This window comes from Salvelinus alpinus, chromosome 18 (genome assembly GCF_045679555.1).
Source record: "Salvelinus alpinus chromosome 18, SLU_Salpinus.1, whole genome shotgun sequence".
NCBI classification, from domain to species: domain Eukaryota; kingdom Metazoa; phylum Chordata; class Actinopteri; order Salmoniformes; family Salmonidae; genus Salvelinus; species Salvelinus alpinus.
Genome location: NC_092103.1, coordinates 17,127,808 through 17,148,205, shown reverse-complemented (window position 1 = coordinate 17,148,205; position 20,398 = coordinate 17,127,808). Strand labels below are relative to the sequence as shown.

Below are 20,398 nucleotides of genomic sequence, written 5' to 3'. Positions count from 1 at the left end.
TCATCTGTGGAGATGTTGGGGCGGTATGTGAATTGCTGTGGGTCCAGGGTGTTGATATGACATGACCAGCCTTTTAAAGCATTTCATGGCTACAGATGTGAGTGCTACAGGGTGATTATCATTTAGACAGGTTACCTTGGCGTTCTTGGCCACAGGGACTATTGTGGTGTACTTGAAGCATGTACGTATTACAGACTGGTAGGTATTAGACTGGGAGAGGTTCAAAATGTCACTGAAGACCCTTGAACAGTGTTTTCCCACAGCACCGGCCGTCGGCTGCACAGCCGACTACAGTGTCATTTTCAGCCGGGCACTTTTTCCGTTTCCATTAACTAGGCTACTTTTCAATTCACTAGTCAGAAAAAAAGTCTGCCGAGCCATCTTCCGCTCGAATGAACAATATGCATCTTCTAGCGATCTATTGATAAGACAGGCGCCTGTCAGTCACGAAGTGAGTGATGACAGGGAAAGACTGCTCGTTTGACAGTCTGCTGTCGGTCCGAACTCTCGATACCTGGGTGTGTGTTGTGTGCACTGTGGTTGCAGTCAAATTTCTACACGGTGGGGCAGAGCATGAATTTTTACGTCCCATATAATGTGGTAATGATGAATCAAATCAATTAGCCTATTGTTTTCTGGCATATTCATTTATTTTCTTTCGCGTGCAGGGTCTGACAGTAACGATGGCCTGCCGGGGCCAGTAGATCTCGTCAGTGGCCAGTTTACTTTTCATTATAGGATTTGTTTTATTTTTATGTAGATAAACTTTACCTGAAAGTGGGAGTGTTCACTAATCATTGATTATAAGCAAGTGTTTTGCTAACTTAGTCTAAACATTCTACATCTCTTTCCAACTGTGATGCTGGATCAGCTAGTCTGGCTAGATGCGAGGGGGGTGTAGATCGCTGTAGGCCGTGGCACTTCAGAAAAAATATTTAGGACTTTTATACAATGCATGCTTTCATTGCTTGCTAGAAAATTAACATTGTGTTAAAAAAAAAATTAAAGGTTGGATATGTCTGACTTTAATTAACAGCAGTTGACAAGGTGGTTCTGGCTCTAAGGCCTATAACCTAATGTGCTAATGTTGTGTCAAATGGACAATGCACCAATCCTTTCCAACCTGGCATGGTAAAATTTGATTGGTCTATAAATTAAGAAAAGACTATCAATACCGATCAGGCTCGGTCCTGGCCGATATGCCGCCCTAGGCGAGACCCAAAACAATTACGCCCTCCAATCCCCGCATAGTAGAATACTAGCCTAGGCTTTAGTGTCGGCCCGCAATGCACTTTTATGAATGCCCATGTGGTAGCCTACTGTTTGTAAAACAATTTACTGTTAATCCCTGTAGTTTAGTTACATTAATTTCTGTTAATGCATGTATCAATTACCGTTATCATTCTCTGAGTGGAAATGTTTGCAGAGTTCATTCATAACCTGCTACATTTGTGAGAAACAAGTTTTGGTTTATTTAGTACCACACTCCATATGAGCATGTGCCTAGTTTCTCTGTCCTGTTAATGTTGACAGAGCGCGCACGCACCTGAGGACTCATAGAAGTAGCTGGCATGCTTCTCGCAAATGTCAAATGTAGTAAAGTGTCCAGCTCGGCTTCTCAGTCATTTTTTCTTCACTTTACACAGTAAGTCAACAGTCTTTAAAAAAAAGTTGTTTTATATCCATTCAAATTGTAATAGTTAAGCACAGTATTTGAACAATCTTTACAACACTCTCCCCCTCGATAATCAACGTCGCTGATAAATAGGCTCTGGTGTGTTTTTGTTTCTATTTTAATGATTGTCAATTTCATCTTCATAGCTATCCCCTTCATACTTTCCTTGTCAATTCATTGTCTTATAACCATGCAGAATTATTTGTTTTTCCATGCAGGACTTGCACTTCTGTTATCTGATAAATTAAGCTATTTTCTGCCTCGTGTTGCACTAATGTGTTTTCTGTGAAGGAAAACTAGCTGCACGCCCCTGATCACTCTATTGAAGCAAATAACCCGGTATATGGTAAATACTATATACCGCCCAAGCCTATTGGTGGCATTGATTGACGAGTGCTTTTACAGAGGTGTGCATGTGTGAATTCGCTGATTCTCTCCATGTCCATTCAGAAAGTTATCTTGACTGTCTGAACTCCGTCTCTTTTAATAAAAATCGGACTTAGTTTGAATGGTTTTGTGCGTCGAAATAGGATCTGTATTAAAAAAGTATATATGTAGAAAAGCCAACGGACAAGGTGGACTTCTTATAGGCCTATAAGTAATAACATGAATAAGATTGAAATGACATGATAATAACAAAGTGTAATGTCTTGTTTCAAATAGCTTTTATTAAGAAGCATATCCATGAAAACAAATGTACAAACAGAATTTAACCATTGTCAGTGACTGTACATTGGCCTGGCCATTTACCGTAACCTCAAATGCCAAGACCGTAACAGCCCTCTTTCTGTTTCCCTACATTACAATCACGACCACTAGGAGCGCAACCTGGATGAGCATTTTCTTGTATGCTTATTTCTACCAGTGTGCAGGCATGCGTGCGTGCCGCTGCACGTGGGTGTGTGTTATGACAGAGGGTGAGTTTCCTCCTAATGGTAGATGGTATCATTCCTTTGTGCAAAGTGGAAGAGTTCTTTCAGGGAGAGACCACAATCACTAAGTGGCTCTGATCTAGTCAAGGCCTCCTCCTTCTCCCCTTACCTTTTACCTAGTATTCATGGGAAGCAGCAAGTGTGGTCCAAGACAAGGCATGGGGCATCTAATTTGTAAGGGGGAGATGGTGAGTGTCTTCAGGGCATTAACGTAATGTAATGGCTGTATTGTTGTTACTGACTGCCTGTCCTCAGACTCTAATTAGACGTGTCTTCTCACCCCAAAAGTCCTGGGCCTGGTGTCACTGCTAGGGACCTAATAGCTTACAGCTGGTGTCAATATAATTAGTCCTCTGGGGCTAACGACATAACTGCAGGGCTCAAAACTGTGAACCACACATTTGCATTTGCAAGGCTTTGACTTGGCAGCGTGACACCATTTTTATTTATTTATTGGTGCTAGGGTGCCAGTAATTTCTTTGTGTGATGCATGGTAGGTGAACGGAGGATCTCCGCCTGTGTGGTTCCCACCGTGAAGCATAGAGGTGGAGGTGTTTTGGTGTGTGGGTGCTTTGCTAGTGACTGTCTGATTTATTTAGAATTCAAGGCACACTTAACCAGCATGGCTACCACAGCATTCTGCAGCGATACGCCATCCCATCTGGTTTGTGCTTAGTGGGACTATCATTTGTTTTTCAACAGGACATTGACCCAACACACCTCCAAGCTATAAGGGCTATTTGACCAAGAAGGAGAGTGATGGAGTGCTGCATCAGATGACCTGGCCTCCACAATCGTCCAACCTCAACCCAATTGAGATGAGTTAGATCGCAGAGTGAAGGAAAAGCAGTCAACAAGTGCTTAGCATATGTGGGAACTCTCAAGACTGTTGGAAAAGCATTCCTCATGAAGCTGGTTGAGAGAATGCCAAGAGTGCAAAGCTGTCATCAAGACAATGAGTGGCCACTTTGAAGAATCTCAAATATAAAATATATTTTGATTTGTTTCACACTTTTTTGGTCACTACATGATTCCATGTGTTATTTCATAGTTGAGATTTGGGATGAGTTAGATCGCAGAGTGAAGGAAAAGCAGCCAACAAGTGCTCAGCATATGTGGGAACTCCTTCAAGACTGTTGGAAAAGCATTCCTGTCTTAACAATTATTCTATGTATAAAGAGTTTTTAAAAAATAAAGAAAAACCCTTGAATGAGTAGGTGTCCAAACTTTTGATCGGTATTGAATATATACAATGCATTCGGAAAGTATTCAGACGCCTTGACTTTTTCCACATTTTGTTACGTTGCAGCCTTATTCTGAAACTTATTAAATTGTTTTTTCCCCCTTATTAATCTACCCACAATACCCTATAATGACAAGTTGTTTTTTTTGTGCCTTTTGGGTAACTCCAAGCGGGCTGTCATGTGCCTTTTACTGAGGAGTGGCTTCCGTCTGGCCACTCTACCATAAAGGCCTGATTGGTGGAGTACTGCCAAGATGGTTGTCCTTCTGGAAGGTTCTCCCATCTCCACAGAGGAACTTTGGAGCTCTGTCACAGTGACCATTGGGTTCTTGGTCACCTCCTTGACCAAGGCTCTTCTCCCCCGATTGCTCAGTTTGTCCAGGCGGCCAGCTCTTGGAAGAGTCTTGGTGGTTCCAACTTCTTCCATTTAAGAATAATGTAGGCCACTGTGTTCTTGAGGACCTTCAATGCTGCACACATTTTTTAGTACCCTTCCCCAGATCTGTGCCTCGACACAATCCTGTCTCGGAGCTCTACGGACAATTCCTTCGACCTCATGGCTTGGTTTTTGCTTTGACATGCACTGTCAAATGTGGGATCTTATATAGACAGGTGTGTACCTTTCCAAATCATGTCCAATCAATTGAATTTACCATAAGTGGACTCCAATCAAGTTGTAGAAACATCTCAAGGATGATCAATGGAAACATGATACACCTGAGCTCAATTTTGAGTCTCATAGCAAAGGCTCTGAATACTTATGTAAATAAGGTATTTGTTATTTTTAATACATTTGCTAATATTTCTCTAAACCTGTTTTCGGTTTGTCATTATGGGGTATTGTGTGTAGATTGAGTGAAAACTATTTTATCCATTTTAGAATAAGGCTGGAACGTAACAAAATGTGGAAAAAGTCAAGGAGTCTGAATACTTTCTGAATTCACTGTATGTGTGTAAATATTTAGTGTATTGTTTCCAGACCTAAAGTGGTCTCCTGATGTGGTTGAAGCATTGTTGTGGACTTAACATCCCATTTTTGTAAGTTTTTCTATAAAAGTGTGATTTTGAGAGTGAACCTGAAAAACCTAGGACAACTCGGTAACCTGGAAAATAATACCAGGAAAAAGGTTGAACTGATTTTCATAGGGCCTGTTGAGTGAATCGCCTACAACCCTTTTTGAGATTGCGAAAGGTTGTATTTCTTCCCTCCAAACAATCCATGTAAATATGATAGTGTCAAATTGGAATGAATTGTGTTTGGAGGGTAGGTCATTATTGGCTATAGACTACTTGCTCAGCCAGCTAATTAAGAACATTTAAATTATGTGCGCAGCGTTCGCTATCTCGGGCCATTATTATTTTCTTTCGCACCAGTAGCTTTCAGTTGGCACTGGCAAATGTACCTGAATGTCAAGCCCTGCTGTTGTTAATTCGCCTGGTTATGTATCTAATGAGTCCTCTGGGGCTAACAGGTGTTATTCCATTAGTGTTAATGCATTGTTTCCTTCTCTGTGGAATGTGGTACGTGCATGGATGACGTTGTTGCCCTATACAGTCTCATTCTGTACCTGTTCTAATGATTTCATCTGAAGTTTTGTTGAGCTTGTGTCCATGGCATAATAAATGTTTATTTTTGTCACCTTGGAAACCTGTGTAAACCGGTGGAGAGGCATTGGGATGTGACGTAACCAGTCTAAAACTAATCTGGTGACATGTATATTTTCCCAGGTCGATAGACTTGTATAAAGGTGTGTTTGCGTGAATGCGTGTCTGTCGGAGATCACAGCTCTTGGAAAACAGGTCATTTTCCTGAGTGTTGTGTATAATTGTCTACTGGTTTGTTGGACGACATTCAAATCCATAGTCTAGGCGCTTTGGTGCTGGCGTGTTTGTGTAGCTGTGTTACGGTACCACTACCAGTGTATCTGATAGTTTAGATGACTGTTTCTAATCCTGGCCCCTCCCCTCTGCCCCAGGCTGTGGGTCAAGCAGAACCAACAGCAATATGGGAGGGCCGGAGTGGGTGGTGGCGCGGGGGCTGGTAGCTGGCAGAGTGCGTCAGCAGGCACGTGTCGGGCCCGCCCGCTCTCGCAAACTGGCGCAGGAAATGAAAAGTGGTGGTTATGTCACACAGGCTCTCTAATCTCCCCTGGGCTGGCGCCGCTGCAAACTGCTGCTGGCTCAATTTTGGGAGAAACCAACCAACAACGTTATGTTATGCTGACGTTGAGGGTGAGCACTGGCTGTGTAAAGCTGTACACTACAGCCAGGGCCACTGGGATGGGCTCATCCCGATCTACCCTCCTCCTTTCATCCCTCTCTCCATGTCAGTGCTGCTGGAGGGGTAGAGGGAGTTACCAATGCAACGTCAGATGGAAGGACCAGCCGACGTCTGGTTACATGTACTCCTACCACTAAATGGGAATATATTTAATGTTGTAGCCTATATATATATTTCAATAACAATCAAGATGGAGATCGTCTTCTCTACCTATTATTTAGATTTGATACACAACATAGTATACTGTACTATACGCTGAGTGTATACAACATTAGGAACACCATCCTGATTTTGAGTTGTACCCCTAAAGTTCTTTGGGCATGGACTACAAGGTGTCAAGTGTTCCATAGGGATGCTGGCCCATGTTGACTCCAATACTTCCTGCAGTTGTGTCAAGTTGGCTGGATGTCCTTTGGGTGGTGGACCGTTCTTGATACACAAGGGAGACTGTTGAGAGTGGAAAACCCAGCAGTGTTGCAGTTCTTGACACACTCAAACCCCGTTCAAAGGCACTTAAATATTTTTTTTGCCCATTCGCCCTCTGAATGTCATGCATAGACAACCCATGTCTCAAGGCTTAAACATCTTCTTTGACCTGTCTCCTCCCCTTCATCTACACTGAAATTGATTTAACAGGTTCCTAATGTTTTCTACAGTCAGTGTATAATATCCTACAGTAAATATGAAATAGTTTGCCAATCATTGTTTTATTAAATGAAACTACCTGCTTCAGTGCGGCCTTTTTCAATATGTTTATGAATCAATGGTATTTTAACCTTGGTAGTATGATTGATGACAGAGACCTTTTCTGCTGTAGAAGCAGGTCACAAGTATACCAACCTGTCTCTGCATCACGTAGGCCTTATGTACTGGCTTGTTTCAGTATCAGAGATGAAGTGGTGATCATGCCCAGAGCTATGTTCGGGAGGCTGCTCTGCAGTGAGGGAATCAGATCAGCCTGGGGAGAGAATGGCTAGGCTATATTTTGCTCCCTTCCTGGCGGTGTCCGACTCTGTAGTGAGATTAGCAGGGTCAGTGCATGGGACTGGGAGCAGGGCATGGGGGGGAGGGGAAACAGAATTATCTCCTTGGACTCTCACTAATGTCGCCAACCGTCACAGTCGCACGAAGACGAAGTGAAGCTGCTGGCCAAGCTAGCTTTGCTGCTACTGTACAGGCCCGAAGTCTGATCTATGGTCAATCATGTTACTATCCATGTTGCATCCCATCATGGCCACATCTGCCACCATATTCTTTTTCTGACCTGCATACAGAAGTTCTATGATTCTTGTCTGGCAAATCATTTGATGTCCTGCAGATTACTGCCTATGTCATATAAAGACAAAGTAATATGGAGACTTCGTCTCCTACATGTACACAGTAATATGTTTATGACTTAATGGTATCTTTCTCTTTTGTCCCCTCCCACAATTACAGAGGTACTTTCAGCATGACAATCCTATCCTAATTATGTGGTGGGGATAATTACTGTTTTATCAGTATTGAATACTGAACAAAAATATACCACCATTTGCATCATGGAGTGTGACATCTCCTTCGCATAAAGTTGATCAGGCTGTTGATTGTGGCCTGTGGAATCTTCTCCCACTCTTCAATGGTTGTGCGAAGTTGCTGGATATTGGCGGGAACTAGAACACGCTGTAGTATATGTCGATTTAGAGCATCCCAATCAAGCTCAATGGGTGACATGTCTGGTGAGTATGCAGGCCACGGAAGAACTGGGACATATTCAGCTTCCAGGAATTGTGTACAGATCTTTTCGACATGGGGCTGTGCATTATCATACTGAAACATGAGGTGATGGTGGGGGAAGAATGGTATAACAATGGGCCTCAGGATCTTGCCACGGTATTTCTGCATTCAAATTGCCATCGATAAAATGCTATTGTGTTCGTTGTCTGTAGCTTCTGCCTGCCCATACCATAACCCCACCACCACCATGGGGCTCTCAGGGAACTGCTCGCCCATACACATGGGCTTCGGTTGTCAGGCCTGTTGGACGTACTGCCAAATGTTCTAAAACGGCTACTCCCACCGAGAGGTACGTGACAATGCCGTTGGGGGTACGCCAAATAAAAATGTGATTTTAACATTTTCAAACAGTCCATTTAGATTTTCAACGGGGTTATACATTTGGGTGAGTTTTTTTTTTTCTTGCCTGAGTAGCCTCGTTTCACTGGCAAAAATTAAATTAAACCATCTAGTGTTCAGCGAAATAACAACACGATGTCATTAACAAGGACAACACACAGGTCTTTCCATCATTGTATGATTTTTTGTGTTCAAATGAACTCAAGCTTACGGACAATGTCAAATGTGATATAGCGAAGCACCTGAGTGAGCTGGGTACGCAATTTACGCAGGTACTTCTTTGAAACAGATGACACAAACAACTGGATTCGTTATCCCTTTCATGCCCTGCCACCAGTCCACTTACCGATATCTGAACAAGAGAGCCCCATCAAATTGCAACAAGCGGTTCTGTGAAAATGTAATTTAATCAGAAGCCACTGCCAGATTTCTGGATTGGGCTGCGCTCAGAGTATCCTGCCTTGGCAAATCGCACTGTTAAGACACTGATGCCCTTTGCAACCACGTACCTATGTAAGAGTGGATTCTCGGCCCTCACTAGCATGAAAACTAAATACAGGCACATACTATGTGAAATTATTTAAGACTGAGACTCTCCAATACAACCCAACATTGCAGAGTTATGTGCATCCTTTCAAGCACACCCTTCTCATTAACCTGTGAGTTATTCACAATTTTTGATGAACAAATACGGTTTTATATGTAAAATGGTTAAATAAAGAGCTAAATTATTGATTATTATTTGTGCCCTGGTCCTATTAGAGCTCTTTGTCACTTCCCAGGAGCTGGGTTGTGACAAACTCACAAATGATTATGTTTAATGTGTGTGTGTGTGTGTAGCAGGCTTATAATGATGGCAAAAGACATTTGAAAGTGCGCTGATCCTGGTGCTAGATGGGTTACGCAGCTGGAGGTTGAATGTTTGAAGGGGTTTGAGACTATAAAAAGTTTGGGAACCACTGCTCTAAAGCAACGTTGGAGGCGGCGATAGCATTCAATTCTGGCAACAGCTGTGGTGGACATTCCTACAATCAGCATGCCGATTGTACACTCCCTCAACTTGAGACATGTGTGGTGTGTGACAAACTGCACATTTTAGAATGGCTTTTTTTTTTATGTCAATGTACCTTTATTTAACTAGGCAAGTCAGTTAAGAACAAATTCTTATTTTCAATGACGGCCTAGGAACAGTGGGTTAACTGCTTGTTCAGGGGCAGAACGACAGATTTGTACCTTCAAATCCTCGGGGATTTGAACTTGCAACCTTTCAGTTACTAGTCCAACGCTCTAACCACTAGGCTACCCTGCCGCCCCTAATGATCAAGCTGTGTAATCAACTTCTTGATATGGCACACCTGTCAGGTGGATGGATTATCTTGGCAAAGGAGAAATGCTCACTAACAAGGATGTAAACAAATTTGTGCATATGGAACATTTGTACAATCTTATTTCAGCTCATGAAATATGGGACCAACACTTTACATGTTGCGGGTTATATTTTTCTTCAGTGTATGAGTCCCCTCCGTGAGCTCATGTCATCGTGCAGGCTTTTGACCTCCTTTCTCATCTCTTTGTATTACAGACAAGTTCAATTCATATGTGACGCTGAAGGTACAGAATGTCAAGAGCACCACCATCACCGTGCGAGGGGACCAGCCATGCTGGGAGCAGGACTTCATGTTGTAAGTGACCACACACTTAGACTGCTCTTCCTGTCCTATGCACTCACACACTGTCGTATAGGCCACAACACACCTGCTGTTTGTGTGGAGTATAGAATAGTCTGTCTGAAGGCTCTGTAAGTGTCGCTGTTTTCATAGTGTCAACTGAATCATGTAACATCAGGTTTGTTTTGGTCGATGAGGATCAGAGAGTGAAGATAAAGGGAGGCTCTATGGCTCTGAGCTCAACAGACTTTATTGTGACAGTATGTCCTCCATGCTCAGTCACTAACACCTTTTATTGATTAAGACTGACATGCTGATTTGGCTGTTGTAATTATGCAGCAGATGCAATCACCCGAGTGCTCTACCCTACAGACAGGTGAGAGCAGCAAAGCTAGCCTGCTGCTGGTGGTAATATTCTGTAGCTACACTTCAGGTTTATGATTTTCAGACAGTAATACGTGGCAGTAGGTCACATTCAGGGATTTCCAGTTTTGTCCCCATTTGTTGACTACCAGGTGGGTTGTTGTTTCGGGAAAGGTAGCTAACCGGTTCTCATAGCTGTTCACTTATTGTTAATCATCTCATTTCCTCTTTTTAGTGTTCTGATTGTAGGCTGTGATATTGTAAATGTAGATTTACTCTGTGTGTGCGGTCATTGTTCTGTTAATTTTTCCAGAACTGTCACAAGGATGTTGCGGAGTGTAAATGCTCTGCCTTAGTACTGTTTATGAAACACAATACGATAGCTTAGCACATCACTCAACAGTGTTGCCATCAAACATTCAGCTCAGGCCCCTTGACGAGCACCACCTGTTACTCCTGTATGTAAATCATGTTTAGCAAATGTGTTAGTTTAGCACAAACTACAAGTCCTATGCCAATGAACAGGACAGTGTATGGTCTAGCTGAGGTGAGCAATTGAAGCGCTAGCGAATGGCATTGGCATGTTAAAAATGATATCTAGTGTGTGTAGGAAAATACACAAGTATACTGTTATCTGGAAACTGGCTCAGCTCGATTTCTTCCTTCTCCAGTGATGTGTTTTCTTGCCAGAAAGCTGTAGCCTATTGGTTCTGTGGGTCAACCTTTATGGAACAGCTTCCCTAATTGATATCGATCACATTCTATATAATTGACTCCGAATACTTTAGTGGATGGCTGCACGTTGGTCTTCTTAATGACATAGCAGATTGCCAAAGGGTCTTAGGGTTTGTCAGGCCAGGCTTCTGTTTCTATGTTAGCCAGAGGGAGACTGGAGTCCAGATCAGACCACACCTTCCTTGTGCGATAATGGACATCCCCACCTAGAGACAGGCTCGGGCCACAAGAGGTTACAGAAAACAGGCGTGTAGTGACAGCTGTGGATCGATATGTATATCTTACATCTCACACTCGCCTTATCTCTAGGTAGGGCTTTTTCCAAAGCGCCTCTGCTATGCTGCTCATTTATAGACCTATTGTTCTTAATGTTCTTTAGGTGTACAAATACAACACGGTTTGATAGAGCGTAGCCTACAGTATGTGATGTTTAGAGCCTACATGGAATTGTCTCATTTGGACTGGGGCTTATGTTTACACTGACTGTGATGGTGTTGATTTTGACGATTTGACGTAATGGAAGGATCTCTCACTGTTTCCGTGACGGGGTGCTCCAGGAAGTGACATAGAGGAGAGCCTTAATGTTTCTATGCTTGAATGTGGCCTCAAAAGAACCATCTGTCTCTATGGCAACCCATCAATTAATCATTATTCTGTCCTATCCCTGCTTTTTGAGTGTTTAGAGAAAGTAATGGGGGAAATGATAAATGCAGTGTTTTCCAGCGTTGTTTCCCGAAGCCTGTTGGGGTGGAGTCCTGTGGTTCATTCCCATCACTCCACAGACAATGGGAAGCTCAAATTAAACATGAATGGATTTCTGAATGCTGCTTTCACAGAAATCGGTCCGTGCCGTGGGTTCTTTAGTTTGTTTCTATGCTGCAGAAAGAGAGAGCTCAAAGTGAAGGCAGTGTGTGATTGAGTCTGTTTACTATTTTCAAATGTTAAAAATTGTCGACTCATTGTTTGTATTTGTTTTCTAAAAGTATATTTTTATGATCAATTACTGTATGACCATAAGCAGTTTATACAAGGACCTGGTTAATCATGTTTGCATTCACTGTGGCCACGTAAGAGCCTAAGAGATTGACAGTGGTTGGTTTTCTCATTAGGGTAATAGTGTTGTCGTCATTTGGTGCATCTCTTTAAGTGTGAGTGGTTTAGAATATCTTTGTTTGCACCTGGGCTCACTCTTACTGCCACCGTTACTCAGGGCAGTGTACTTTTGATAATTATCTTCTCATCTTCCTATTGTTTTTGCCGCATTAACTTGTCAACCACGGTCGATGCCAGTATGCAAATGAGATCGATACATCATGAGCAATAGTCTCTTTCAAAGGAGATGCTCTGTTATTGTTAGCAAGCTTTGCTTCCATTTGATTGGCAAATAAAGGACTGAATGCATCACAACGTCTGACATGATGCGTAAACAAAGACCACAAGTAGTCGATGAGCAGCAGGCCAGACAGTAGTACTTATCCTAGTTTCTGTTGTCATAGTTACTTCGATGTGACTCACTACATAATAAATGAAACCGTCCTTTAGAATATTTACAGTTTAGTCCTATACAATGTTACCTATGGGCTCAATCACTTTGTCTATCTTAATACCAATTTCTGTCTATCAAACTTTATCGAATGAGAGTTGATTATGACCCAATCTCCTTCATTCCCACCCTCTGTCTCTCCAGTGAGATCAACCGTCTGGACCTGGGGCTCATCGTGGAGGTGTGGAACAAAGGCCTTATCTGGGACACCATGCTGGGGACTGCCTGGATCCCCCTCAAGAGCATCCGCCAGTCAGAGGAGGTGAGGAACACAGAATACACACATGCATCCAAACGTACACACACAATTACATCAGACATCCAGCTCAAATGTTGAAACCATGTACACATATGTCTGGGCCCTAGTTCACCACCTGGTTGGTTTAATCTGATCTGTCTATGACTTCTGACCTTGTCTTCCTCTTCTTCAGGAGGGTTCAGGGGAGTGGACCTTCCTGGATGCTGAGGTTCTGATGAAGGCTGATGAGATTTACGGCACCAAGAACCCAACGCCCCACCGGGTTCTGCTGGACACGCGCTTTGAGCTGCCTTTCGGTAAAATGTCATATAGATCACCATTTTTTGATTGGGCACATAGCTATCACAGGATATCTCTTTTATATAATAAGCTCTCTTTAAAATGTTTTTGTTGCTTCTATACAGTACATCATGGTCAAATAGCTTTTACAGTTACAGTAGCTAAAGGTACGATGCTGAAATGTTGTAGGTCTGTTTTTGTTGTTGCATTGGAAGATGTGACAGACATAAGGCACAGTAATGATTTATACAGTAGTAGCTTTTCCAATGACCTGTGCTTTAACGTACGTCACCAGACATGATATCGATTGGCTGAAATGCCAGCAGGTTGAGTAGTGAGCCTCTTGGATGCAGCTGCTCTCATCTCTCTACACTGAGAGGGAACAGTTATGTAATTTGTACGTCACTTTCGACATCGCTGTCCCTTAATGTTGCCAGTATTGGCGTCGGCGTGCCTAAAACACTTCAGATCGGTATCTTCAAAGTTAAAACTGTGGGAGGAGCTTGGGTTACTTTCAGGTGTTTAAGGGCAGGCCTTTGAAGGTAGGGGAGGTGAGGCTGTGTGTTTGTCTGGGTTCTTTGTACAATTGATCCCATTCATTCACCAGGAAAAGGGTTTGGTTTCATCTGCCTTTGAAGCCCTGGCCTTTTGTGTTTGGCTCTCTTTAATGTCCAGTGTCTCTGTAAAGGATCATGGCCCATCCGGGCACAGGGAGGGAGTGGGGGCTCTGCTCTAATAGACCAGCGGCATCAAATCAAGTTGTATTTGTCACATGGGCCGAATACAACAGGTGTAGGCCTTACATTGCAATGCTTACTTACAAGCCCTTAACCAACAATGCAGTTTTAATAGAATACCTAGGAATAAAAGTAAGAGAAGAATAACAAATAATTAAAGAGCAGCAGTAAATAACAATAGTGGGGCTATATACAGGAGGTACTGACAGAGTCAAAGTGTGGGGGCACTGGTGTCGAGGTAATTGAGGTAATATGTACATGTAGGTAGTTATTGAAGTGACTATGCATAGATAATAACAAAGTAGCAGCAGTGTTCCAGAGGAGGAGGAGGGGGGGCAGCAGCAATGCAAATAGTCTGGGTAGCCATTTGATTAGCTGTTCTTGAGTCTTATGGCTTGGGGGTAGAAGCTATTTAGAAGCCTCTTGGATCTAGACTTGGCGCTCCGGTACCGCTTGCCGTGTGGTAGCAGAGAGAACAATCTAATACTAGAGTGGCTGGAGTCTTTGACAATTTTTAGGGCCTTCCTCTGACACTGCCTGGTATAGAGGTCCTGGATGGCAGGAAGCTTGGCCCCGGTGATGTACTGGGCCGTACGCATTACCCTCTGTAGTGCCTTGAGGTCGGAGACCGAGCAGTTGCCATACCAGGCAGTGATGCAACCCATCAGGATGCTCTCGATAGTGCAGCTGTAAAACCTTTTGAGGACCCATGCCAAATCTTTTCAGTCTCCTGAGGGGGAATAGGTTTTGTCGTGCCCTCTTCACGACTGTCTTGGTGTGCTTGGACCATGTCAGTTTTATTTATACATTTTTGAAGAATTTTTTTTGCCCCTTTTTTGTGGTATCCAATTATTAGTAGTTACTGTCTTGTCTCATCGCTACAACTCCTGTACGGGCTCGGGAGAGACGAAGGTCGAGAGCCATGCGCCCTCCGAAACACAACCCAACCAAGCCGCACTGCTTCTTAACACAGCGCGCATCCAACCCGGAAGCCAGCCGCACCAATGTGTCGGAGGAAACACCTATTGACCTGGTCAGCGTGCACTGTGCCCGGCCCGCCACAAGGATATCCCTACCGGCCAAACCCTCCCTGACCCGGACGACGCTAGGCCAATTGTGCGTCGCCCCATGGACCTCCCGGCTGCGACAGAGCCTGGGCTCGAGCCCAGAGTCTCTGCTGGCACAGTGCCTTAGACCACTGCGCCACCCGGGAGGCCCTGGACCATGTTAGTTTCCTTTTCCTGTAGTCCACAATCATCTCCTATGTCTTGATCTCGTTGAGGGAGAGGTTGTTGTCCTTGCACCACACGGTCAGGTCTCTGACCTCCTCCCTATAGGCTGTCTTGTCGGTGATCAGGCCTACCACTGTTGTCATCGGCAAACTTAATGATGGTATTGGAGTCTGGCCAAGCCTGGCCATGCAGTCATGAGTGAACAGGGAGTACAGGAGGGAGCTGAGCACGCACCCCTGAGGGGCTCCCGTGTCGAGGATCTGAGTGGCGGATGTGTTGTTACCTACCCTTACCACCTGGGGGCGGACCGTCAGGAAGTCCAGGATCCAGTTGCAAAGGGAGGTGTTTAGCCGCAGGGTCCTTAGCTTAGTTTTGAGCTTCGAGGGCTCTATGGCGTTGAACGCTGAGCTGTAGTCAATGAACAGCATTCTCATATAGGTGTTCCTTTTCTCCAGGTGGGAAAGGGCAGTGTGGAGTGCAGTAGAGATTGCATCATCTGTTGGGTGGTATGCAAATTGGAGTGGGTCTAGGGTTTCTGGGATAATGGTGTTGATGTGAGCCATGACCAGCCTTTCATAGCATTTCATGGCTACCGACGTGAGTGCTACAGGTCAGTAGTCATTTAGGCAGGTTACCTTAGGGTTCTTTGGCACAGGGACTATGGTGGTCTGCTTGAAATATGTTGGTATTACAGACTCAGACAGGGAGAGGTTGAGTGTCAGTGAAGACACTTGCCAGTTGATTAGCGCATGCTCAGAGTACACATCCTGGTAATCAATCTGGCCCTGCTGCCTTGTGAATGTTGACCTGTTGGACGGTCTTACTCACATCGGCTGCCGAGAGCGTTATCGCAGTCGTCCGGAACAGCTGATGCTCTCATTCATGTTTCAGTGTTCCTTGCCTCAAAGCGAGCATAGAAGTAGTTTAGCTCGTCTGGTAGGCTTGTGTCACTGGGAAGCTCTTGGCTGTGCTTCCCTTTGTTGTCTGTAATAGTTTGCAAGCCCTGCCACATCTGAGCCGGTGTAGTATGATTTGATCTTAGCCCTGTATTGATGCTTTACCTGTTTGATGGTTCATCGGAGGGCATAGAGGGATTTCTTATAAGCTTCCGTCAGCTCTAGCCTTTAGCTCTGTGCGAATGTTGCCTGTAATCCATGGCTTCTGGTTGGGGTATGTATGTACAGTCACTGGGGACGACATCCATTTATTGATGAAGCCAGTGACTGATGTGGTGTACTCCACAATGCTATCAGAAGAATCCCTGAACATATTCCAGTCTGTGCTAGCGAAGCCGTCCTGTAGTTTAGCATCTGCTTCATATGACCACTTTTTTTGGGGGGCCGAGTCACTGGCGCTTCCTGCTTTAATTTGAGCTTGGAAGCAGGAATCAGGAGGATAGAATTATGGTCAGATTTGCCAAATGGAGGTCAAGGGAGAGCTTTGTACACGTCTCTGTGTGTAGGGTAAAGGTGGTTGCACATTTAACATGCTGATAGAAATTAGGTAAAACTGATTTAAGTTTCCATGCATTAAAGTCCTCGGCAACTAGGAGCGCCACCTGGATGAGCGTTTTCCTGTTTGCTTATCGTGGTATACAGCTCATTGAGTGCGATCTTAGTGCGCGCATCGTTCTGTGGTAGTATGTAGAGAGCTACGAAAAATACAGATAAACTCTCTAGGTAGATAGTGTGGTCTACAGCTTATCATGAGATACTCTACCTCAGGCAAGCAAAACTTTGAGACTTCCTTAGATATCGTGCACCAGCTGTTGTTCACATATATCCATAGGCCCCCGCCCGTGTCTTAACAGTCTGCTGTTCTGTCCTGCCGATACAGTGCATAACCCGCCAGCTGTATATTCTTAATGTCGTTGTTCAGCCACGACGCAATGAAACATAAGATATTACAGTTTTGAATGTCCCGTTGGTAGGATATGTGCTTTCAGCTCGTCCCATTTATTTTCCATCGATTGAACATTAGCTAGCAGGATTGAAGGTAAGGGCAGATTAGCCACTCGTCTAATCCTCACAAGGCACCCTGATCTTTTTCCACAAAATCTCAGTTTCATTCTCAAGTGAATCACGGGATCAGGGCCTGGTCGGGTGTCTGTAGTAGTATTTCCCTCCCATCCAACTCATTGAAGAAGAACTATTCATTCAGTTTGAGGTGAGCAATCGCAGTTCTGATGTCCAGAAGCTCTTTTCGGTCATAAGCGACGGTAGCAGCAACATTATGTACAAAAGAAGTTACGAACAACGCGAAAAAACAAACAAAGTAGCATGGTTGGGCTGGTTATGTCCTCAAGTAAAGGCTTGTGCAGTTTTGCAGCCCATTAACGTCCTGTACTCTGTGCTTATGTCTCTGTGAAGTTCTGTCACTGTCAGGACTATGATCCTTATCTTCTGTGCATTCATTTGCGTCTGTCATTACAAACGTTTCTACAGTGGAGCTGTAGTACCGGGCCCTGGCACCCAACAGTGCAGTTTGAGGGCCTAGCCAACTGTTTGTAATGTTTTATTCTTAAGTGGCTTATGATATATTTAAAGGGCCATGAATATGTAATGGCAGCATGGTGTATGTGGAAGCACGGATGGTGTAGGTTAGGATGCAGCTCACCAGTCACCCCTGTGTGTGTGCACCTCTCTCTGCCAGACATCCCAGATGATGAGGCACAGTACTGGACCTGCAAGCTGGATCGCATCAACACTATGAGGATCCATGATGAGGTAAGGCCCACCCAACATGCAAGGCGACAGGAACAGTGTGTCAAATATCTAGATTCAAAATGTACGTATTTATATTTCAAGCAGTTAGACCGGTAATCTATTTATGAAAATAGTCTCTATGTTTGCATATTGTAAATTACCATGTACATTGCCGTCAAATGTTCTGTCACCTTATCTCGGGGATTACACTTGGCTCTTTGTATTCACTAGCACACAGGACAATACATGTAAATAGACGATGGGACTAACTCTGGTCATTTGACTCTTTCCTCACAGAAAACACTGGTTAGGTACTGTATTGACATGTGTTCATCACTGTTTGCTGTGCTCTGAAGTGACAACATAGATTGTAGATAATAACTAACTATTGCTTGCAGTGGCATTGAAGTCATGGTGGTGATACAAATATTATACAAATGCAGGAGTTTGAGAGTGACGATGATGCTTTGTTGTTGTGGATGCTGGTCAGAGGTCACAATTCCTATTCTCTTTTCCTCTCTCCAGTACCCTCTGCAGGATGAGGTCCAAAAACGCCCCATGCCGCTTGCTGCCTCCCAATGCTGTGAGTGGGACTGACTTCCACACCATAATATCCCACTAGGTGGCGCTCTCTCATCAGTCATGTCTCTCTCTGGCTAACCATTAGTTTGGGCTTTTCACGTTATTTAAGTTATATATTTGCTTGTCGTGTTCCTGAGTTATGTGTGAATCTCCTAACCCAGACTTAACATCAAGTAAGCCTTTTATCCAATACATTTTTTCCAAAACAGTCACTACTCATGCAAAGTTAAGAAGAATGTCAACACACAGTGATGCCACTTTCATGCATGGTCATAGTTTCCCCTCCTATGTCATGCACAGTTTTTGCATACTCTCCACTACCTCTCACTTTACTTCTCTGCCAACACCCTCACCAGGCAACTATTTCGGATGGGCTGACACACTGAGTATGTAACAGTCTTTTTTATGATGAATTTTATCCCTTCCCAAAGCTTCACCTTGGCCTATCCTCAATACATTGTGCATGTTATCCAGCACCAAAAACAATCGCTACAGCCAGGGGAAATATTTCCCCCCCACACACACACTCTCTCCTCTCTCTACACCTCATGTCAGAGTTTCATCTATATTTCTTGAGTTTCGTCACCTTTATCAATTTCCCCACGTGACATGGAAAAACACACATTGTTATTATTTCTACCTGCATGTAAACAAAACTGGACAATAGCAGTTAAGCCTAGATCTGTTTTTGCAGTCAGCGGGTGACCTTGATAAGCGTAGTGGCAGTTGATGACTTCCTGAACAGATGTCAATGAGATGCAACAGCATCGTCACACAGACAGGGGGCAGTGTTCGCCAGCCTGTTTTGAGAAATCGAAACATCAGTTTGTCCTGAGCTATCTATTTCACTTATCAGTCTGGAGCACAGCCCAGCTCAACTGTCATTCTGCATTCCAAAGGACCTGTCTGCGTGCCAAAGTTGAGACTGCGTCACTGAGAGACAATGTCAACATTGCATTTGAGTTCCTTAACTGATTAATTTTGGAGTGTCCCTTTTTGACTGTTTAATGACTTATACGTTCAGTCGCATCACATTCCCCTTCCCACTGTGGTTTACTTCCTGGTTGGCTTGCATTCAAAGGTGCATGACCCTTGCCCTCCTTACCTCCCTCTTACCTGACCCTTCCTGACCCCAGTGTATATCACCACTTGTTCTTATTGTGTAACTCAGATATGTATGAGGGGAACATGTTTATTTTTTTTAATTTGTGAAATTGTGAGCATCAGTGGGATAGAATGGAGATTCAGTAGTCATTTTAGCAGTTGTTATAATGCCTAGGTCTCTAGAAGTTATCTTGTGGAGCTTGTCCTTTTGCCCCTCCCCCTTACAGCCCTGGATGACCATGACAGTGCGGTGGACGACCGGGACAGTGACTACCGTAGTGAGACCAGCAACAGCGTGCCCCCACGCTACCACACCACGACCCAGCCAAACTCCTCCATGCACCAGTACCCCATGGGCCCCCGGCTCCAGAACCACCTGGACTCCTGCACCGACTCCATCCGCAGCTTTGATATGGACTACAGAGACCACCGTGGTAGCAGGTAGAGCTTCTGAATACCACCCGCAAACGTACAATACATGCCCCTACACAGAATTTCCAGAAATGCACAAATTCAACCGTAAAAGATTGCACACCTGTTCATATATTCTACAATCATGCATATTGACAGATAGTGAAGGATGTCCAGAGTTAAGACATTAATAAAAAAGGTTTAGTGCCGTATTGGACATTTTATTTTGTTTTGTTAGTTTGTTTTAAACAGTTTTCTATGTAAATAAATCATTTTGCAAATAGACCCAGTTAGCTGAGGGCCTGAGTCTTAGCTGTTTTGTTTGTTAGAGGGCTTCCCTCTTTCAGACGATTAAGGCACATCCACCCTCCTGGGACAGAATGGCAGAATCAATTGGCTGCCTTTGTTGTACCCTGAATACAAGCATATTTCTCAAGTAATGTGAGTAGTTTTAAATCTAGTCGGTTTATGTTCATTTGTCACTGGCACATGGTTTGACACCGCATAGGAAGGAGGTAAACAATGTCACCTGCTTGAA

At 43.9% G+C, this 20,398-nt stretch overlaps 1 protein-coding gene across 2 annotated transcripts in view; it reads left to right on the top strand.

The window, feature by feature from the left end:
- The window catches only part of unc13bb (unc-13 homolog Bb (C. elegans)), a 117,383-nt gene that overhangs the window by 34,965 nt on the left and 62,020 nt on the right, over window positions 1–20,398 (top strand). For both annotated transcript variants that reach the window (XM_071350471.1, XM_071350470.1), the window contains exons 3-8: window positions 9,826–9,925; window positions 12,696–12,813; window positions 12,983–13,106; window positions 17,711–17,784; window positions 18,289–18,346; window positions 19,677–19,890. In XM_071350471.1, the coding sequence (XP_071206572.1) occupies window positions 9,826–9,925; window positions 12,696–12,813; window positions 12,983–13,106; window positions 17,711–17,784; window positions 18,289–18,346; window positions 19,677–19,890 (688 nt within the window). The remainder of the gene's footprint in view (window positions 1–9,825; window positions 9,926–12,695; window positions 12,814–12,982; window positions 13,107–17,710; window positions 17,785–18,288; window positions 18,347–19,676; window positions 19,891–20,398) is intronic.